General features: G+C 46.6%; 1 protein-coding gene across 1 annotated transcript in view; it reads left to right on the top strand.

The window, feature by feature from the left end:
* T265_06631 (hypothetical protein) overlaps nucleotides 1-6,723 on the top strand; it is a gene marked incomplete at both ends in the record, with an annotated part of 19,276 nt that overhangs the window by 4,367 nt on the left and 8,186 nt on the right. The window contains 3 exons of the mRNA XM_009171944.1: nucleotides 2,008-2,184; nucleotides 5,509-5,744; nucleotides 6,298-6,521. Of these exons, the coding sequence (XP_009170208.1) occupies nucleotides 2,008-2,184; nucleotides 5,509-5,744; nucleotides 6,298-6,521 (637 nt within the window). The remainder of the gene's footprint in view (nucleotides 1-2,007; nucleotides 2,185-5,508; nucleotides 5,745-6,297; nucleotides 6,522-6,723) is intronic.

The raw sequence follows: 6,723 nt of genomic DNA, 5'->3' as shown, positions 1-6,723 counted from the left end.
CCCACACCTACACACGAGAGGGATTAGGATCTTCAACCAAAGCCTTTGGCTCACGAGCCTGACCACGGTGGTTCTCGGCTTAGTACCACATTTTTTCGAGCAACAAACCGCCCTGCCTGTTCCAACCCGCAACACGGAGGACTAGAAGACTGCGTTCGTCAAAACTCTATCCACTGAGCAACCTGACATGAGAAACTCTACGGGTGTTAAGGTTAAACTTCCCGCTATAGCTCAGTGGGTCACAAAGATACACACACCACGATTAGGTCAAATTTCTCAGTGAAACACCACTCAAGATCACCAACTGTTTTTTCATTGGGATGTGTTGCTCTGTTAGGGGCTTGGCTTATCATTAGAGTGGGATCTAACACGGCTATAAAGCCCACCTTAAGCTCATAAATATATTTTATAAACAGATTAAACCAATAAAAGAATGCGCCACCCGGATGCCAGGAAAAATCGTAACACTGCATGTTTCCGTGCGCTCTTTTTCAAGTCGAACAAACCTCTGCGTGTGGTTCCCCTGTAAATCCTGGAAGAACCATGTTCTTGGGGAACACAAGTCTTTGGTTCATTAGTTCTTAATGTCCTCTTTGTTTTGAACCTTGGCACACTTGATGATGTTCATTCACGTGCTTTCGATTGCCTTGTTCTCGCTCCCTGCGATGCAGAGGACTCCTTTTTATGAGTGAAATCTTCCGACTGTCATTTCGTCGGATGAACACCTTTGGGGTCTCAGCATTCGACCACGAACCGACTATACCCTTCCGTGTCCTAGCTTGTTTTGGGTGACCAGAATTCGTTGTTTTTGTGACTTATTTGGCAAGCCAATCGAGATCAGGGCTACAGATAAAACATCCTATGTTTCACGCCTCAGGCTTTAGTAGTGTGATGTGGTGTGGAAAGTGTTTCCTGTCCGATTGCTGGAGAGAATTCACGTTGCTAGCAAATTCGGCCACAAAATCGATTTCCTCAACGTATCCATTGAGTAAAAATTCCTTATAAAGAGGGAATGTTGTACTCCTAATGTAATGAGAAAAACGTCAGTTATGGAAGCAGTTTCTTCCAGGTGTTGATCTGGTGATGGTTTCCTGTGAACAGAAGGCGCTTTGATATACAAAAGAGTTTAATTCTGATCAGGGAATACCTATTCGAAACCTCCTTTTCTCCTGAATAATCGCTTTTTAACCGGCCGAATTTACCTGGTATTTTGTAAGTCGAAGTAATGGGGAAATGCAATCCAATAAAGAAATTATGCACGACTGTCCAGAGTACAATTTCCTTTTTGTTTTGGATTTTCGCTCGTTTCGTGTGCCACATAAAGCTTGAGTAGGGAGATTTAGGGAATATCCACATTTTAAAAGCCTGTGCCGTAGTGACCATATGTTCGGAGACCAGCCATCCCTAATAACCGAACATCACATCATTTGGACGGATGTGTCACATGCAGGACCCGGGCCGAACGAAGGCATGCCCTGATTGGTCAGAATGCCAGCCAATCCGGGCAGAGTATCCTTGACTGGACGCTTCTCGCCTCCTCACGGTGCTTCTAGAACGACCTTGTGGAACACTCTGTGAGGGCCCTCTGAATACAGTTGTAATAATCTTCCTTGGTCTCCATAAAGGGCTGTGTAGAGCTACCGTGTCTTTTGATACACCGTAGTGGGCGGAACAGGAAGCCAAGGGACCGATAGAGGCTGCCCTATAAATACAGTTGTAATAATTTTCCTTTGTCTCCATAAAGGGCTGTGTAGAGCTACCGTGCCTTTTGATACACCGTAGTGGGCGGAACAGGAAGCCAAGGGACCGATAGAGTTGCGCTACCGTTCAGCAAGTCACAACACCATACCAATGTGTACGTTTCAGCTTCGAAGTACTCGCGTTGGCCTTCCATTTCACCTTTATTCTGATTTGTTTACCCTCGTGGGGAACGTTTTTGTTTGGTTTTGCTGTCGTCTTTGTAATTTGATTGCAATGCTTGCCCTTTCTCCTTATCCAACTCTTCAGGGAGTCATCTCTTATCCGGAGGGCTCGAAGGTGTTTTGGTCAAATGGGACATGACGGATTGTCTTGGTGGCCCTCAACATCGCCGCTTTCTACCACATCTAGGTTCGCCTCTTGTTCAGGTGAACTGCCCTGGAGGACCGGCTGAAGACGCTGTTGTGGTCACTCTGGAACACAACAGTGGGTTGCTTTCCATTTCATAACAATTTCTTTTCGACTTGTCCTTGTTACCAGTGCGACTCAGTTCGTCTAGTTTTCTGAAGCTGTTTCTTCTGCAGAGATAAACTGGTTGCATCGAAATCGTTCAGTTGTAGCACTCTTTCGGTGCCTAACTGCCATGCCACCCGAAGGTTACAAGAGGGCTGGGATGTTGCCAGGTTGCTCAAGCCTAGACAGGGGAAGTCGAGATGCAAAGGTCGGGTGTGAACGACGGACCTTCCGGTCAGTAAATTCGCGCTCTAACCACTTGGGTCATCTCGCCCCTGGTTGCATAGTTCTCAATCATTCGGGAGAATTTTGGAACCGGTTGAGAAGTTACCGTTTCAGGAGGGCTTGGTAAACAATCGATAGTTTTTTATTTTGGGCAACATTTCGCTTCATCAGGCCAAATGAACGGGTCACCAAGTTGGCCAGGTTTTAAGGCAGACAGACGTCTTCATATTAGCGTGCTAGATCACTGTTTGAGTGTCCATTAACAGCTCTTGTCGGTTAGTGTGGATGCCAAAATCTTGTATTGATGGGTTGGAGGAGTTTGAAATTAGTTCCAATCGGGTTTGGTTCCTTAATCTTCAACCGATAATTTAACGCGGGTACCACTGGTTGATTTCGTTGGTCTCAGTGGGTTTGTGAGTGCTGCGACAATTTACTTGAGGAGGGGTGTGAGATTAAGTGGAATTCAGATGATGACTACTCTTCCCCCTGGTAATCGCACACCAACACGTGTCAGCTCGACCGACCCAAAACAGTTCTCCACACGTTTGTCAGTTCCTCGCCTTCTATTCTGTTGACACTGGGAGGCTTGGCGATTTCTACCGCCTCGGTTATCAGTCTCTGTGAGGTGGACCGTAGTCCTCGCCTCAAACTTATCTCAACACTTTCCGAATCTGTTTTGTGTCCCGTGTCCAGTGCATGTTCTGCAATTGCCGAGTCTTTCAGTAACGCTCGATATTGGTCTGCGTTTCGTAGTTTGCATTGTTCACATAGTTTTTTTATAGCTAACATCATCGTGCTCGTAATAGGCCACGAGTCTGATTTTTCTTGTCCTATCCTCAAGAACGTGGAATGCTGCGCGATTTTGTAGAGAACCGTTTAGTGTGACCTCTTGACCCAAGGTTTCCCCCCTCTGTCCAATGCATTGTATCTCTCTAGTTGTAAGCAGGTCTTTAGCGTTGTCTGTCCTTCATTTCCGTAAAATAGCCCGTAAATTAACGGTTCGAGGCCTCGTAGAGTTTGCACTGACCATGTCTCCACAGTCCGTCAAGTGGGTACAACCGACCCACATTCTAATATTCCTGAATTCCCAAGGCGCATCTGACCTTCCCGTCCTCTTTAGCATTCTTACTCAGCAACGAATGTCTCTGAAATTTGTGGATATAGTAAGCTGTTTGGATTCGTCGACTTCCGGGCCTGTTAGTGTCTACGGGAAACTCACCAAAACCGTTTACACAAAAAGTGCTGTCCGACGAGGATGCCCACTCTCTCTCTCTCTCCATTCAGTTTCTTGGTTGGATAGATGAAGAGACATGCCCTAGGCTTTAAAACCTGGTTTTCCAGTGGTTCCCGACACAAGTCTTGTCGACCTGCCATACGCCCATAACACTTCCTGTTTTCGAGGAAAAAACGAGGTCACAGGTGTTTTGAATGATATGATCACAATCATCACGCATTTCCTACCTGCAGAGTGTAAGTCAATGCCTCTGGGAGATCCAGGAGGCGACAATCGAAGCACCGGCTCTAGTGTGACACATTAGGTCGATTCGGGATGCGCCTATGGAGATAAAGCGGTGTATCTCAATGGACTTGCGTATCAGGCAACAGTGTGAGCTGTCTTGAAGTATGGCTTGGGTGGCTAACCGGTGTCGCAGGAGTAGGGTTCGTGTAAGTTGGTACCAACATATTTGCAACTTTACTATTAGAGAACTCCTTGTGCAACGAGGACTGTAATTGGAGAATGTATCCAGTACCAGCAGCTGCGATGGTCTTATCATGTATTGTGCATGGTGAATCATCGGTTTCCGAAAAAAAGTATTTTTCTATGCCCAGTTCAGAGTGATGCAGGCAGAGTTGTGGTCGCGTGCTGATCTGACAGAATGGTATGAAAACGATTACGAAAAGTCTGGGTTTCCAACCTTCCAGGATGAGGTCCATTCAATCCTTCCTGTGTTTGCTCAGGCACATTGGGAAAAATGACTGCTAATCAATATCAGTGGCATTCTCGCTGCCATTTTCCATCCAGTTTGTCCAAATGAATGGTTAGGGGTGTAGGTACGTGGGAGGCGAGTCGGCCCAAGTGGTTAGAGCGCGAATTCAGTGACCGGAAGGTCCGTGGTTCGAATCCGACTTCCGCCACTCGACTTCCCCTGTCTAGGCTTGGGCAACCTGGCAGTATCCCAGCCCTCCTGCTTCCTTCGGGTGGCATGGCAGTTGGGCACCGGAAGAGTGCTACAGCTGAACGCTGCGTGGGAATTAATATACTGATCTCGCGCTAGGTTCCTTCCCGATCCTTCTTTGATGCTTTTTCAAAACAGAGCTCTCGACTGAATCTTTGACTGTGCAGCAATCAAGAGTCGGTGTTGAATTGACGTGCTGCCAACGATGCTTCTTATCACTATACTAGTCGTTACTGAGTATTAATATCAACCCCCTTTTGGGAATGATGTACTAGTGTGTACTTGTTACTCACAAACGAAGGCTATAGCCATGACAATGCTCCATGTGGATACGACAGGCCTGTCATTCGTATGAACGATAGCTTCTGTGTCTCCTCCAGCCCTGCGGCCAATCATGGATAACCGTTGGTGTCCGCGCTACTGAGAGAACAGAGGCAGACTTAGGTCAGGTAGATAGATCACTTTGTCAGACCCTTCTTCTTCACCTTCAAGTTACTATGAACCATGCCTCCAGTATGGAAGTCATCATCATGGACAATACAACACCAATACCACGCCACTGTACAGTTTAGCAGCAACGATAACCGGGGTTATCGTCCAATCAGCCACTCTCAAGATGTTGATCTGAGTATCACTCTGCCATGAGCGCGAATTTACTGACCGGAAGGTCCATGGTTCGAATCCGACCTCCGCCTCTCGACTTCCCCTGTCTAGGCTTGGGGAACCTGGCAGTATCTCAGCCCTCACGCTTTCTTCGGGTGGCATGATAGCGAGGCACCGGAAGGAAGTTACAGCTGAACGTTTTTTAACCATTCTTGTTCACTTTAAATTTTTTTTAATTCGTTACCTATGTACGAATTTTAACCCGTAAATTTCACCGTAAATTTCCATCCAGCGTTCCATATTCTCTCCGGCGCTTTCGAACCCATCTATACACATACTGGATTTGTGGAAATGCCAAGACATTGGCTGAATCAACTCAAGAATGAAGTTCCGACCAATATGATCATCTTGCCGAAACAACACCAGTCCACGTGTCTTCAATCTACCGATAATATGATACTTACCAATGGTGCAATGGGTAGTCTTCAGTTGTTGGATCTCAGTGGTTCGGACATGAATGTGACCAAAGTGAGTCATTTACAACAACTGTTTGACGTCTCGTACTTTGGAGACAGGTCTATAGAAACGTTATCTGTTACGATCCAAATTGCAATGGACGTATGACTGCCTTTAGTGACATTACATCACGCCTGGTTCATCTTGTCTGGCCGTAAGACATTGCGTAATTCTGTTAAAAGGGCACAACCGCTTCTCGTCAATATTGCCGTACACTGTTTCCGAACCAAGGTAGTCAGCAGAGGTGTACGACTCTAGCAGCAAGCGAGCACGCTTGGGAACTGGTCGTGGATTGGTTCGCTATGCTGAGCAATTTGGTCGAAGACCTTTCACTACCAGTCATACCATCAACTACGTACTAAAGAACTATTTAACACAAGACTGACTCGAGTTAGTTTTGCCTGATTTAGTGACAACGTCCCGCGTCGTGTCGGTTTTCCAAGTATCTCCAGTCGCGTTTTGTGCGCAGTTTAAAAAGCCGTTTGATATCCATCGATGTGCTTGATATTTCTAAATAGTGAAAATAGCGTATGTCGTTCACCCAACCCACTTACCCGTCCCGCAGATTGATGTCACACGGCAGACGATTGTGCCTCGCGACAAAGATCGAAAGCTTCCGGTTGCATTTTCGGAAGTAATGCTACTGGCCCACACTCCTACGGCAAATGGGTTTCACTGGGTGGTTACCTACGAGAGAGTGAACACCGGTCAAGTGGATGATGAAGCACGCCTAACATGGTGGAAGTATCTTGAGGGTTTATCGTCCGGTGAGAAGCCTCAGTCGCCAAGGTAAGTTCACTTGCCCGCCCATGACTAGAAGTCGTGGTGCTTGTATTGTTTTCCCCTTGTCATCCTCCATAAAGAAACAATCCCTTAGAATCCTACATGAAACAGTTTCAAGCTCTCGGATTGGCTGGATGGCTGTACCAATCATCTAATGCCACTGGTCCGTAGCGTTTTATCGATCGTTCAGCGGCAGCTAAATCAATGC

The sequence above is a fragment of the Opisthorchis viverrini genome, assembly GCF_000715545.1.
Source record: "Opisthorchis viverrini unplaced genomic scaffold opera_v5_140, whole genome shotgun sequence".
NCBI classification, from domain to species: Eukaryota; Metazoa; Platyhelminthes; class Trematoda; order Opisthorchiida; family Opisthorchiidae; genus Opisthorchis; species Opisthorchis viverrini.
The sequence above is the reverse complement of the archived record's forward strand: the minus strand, read 5'-3'. Positions and strand labels throughout refer to the sequence as shown.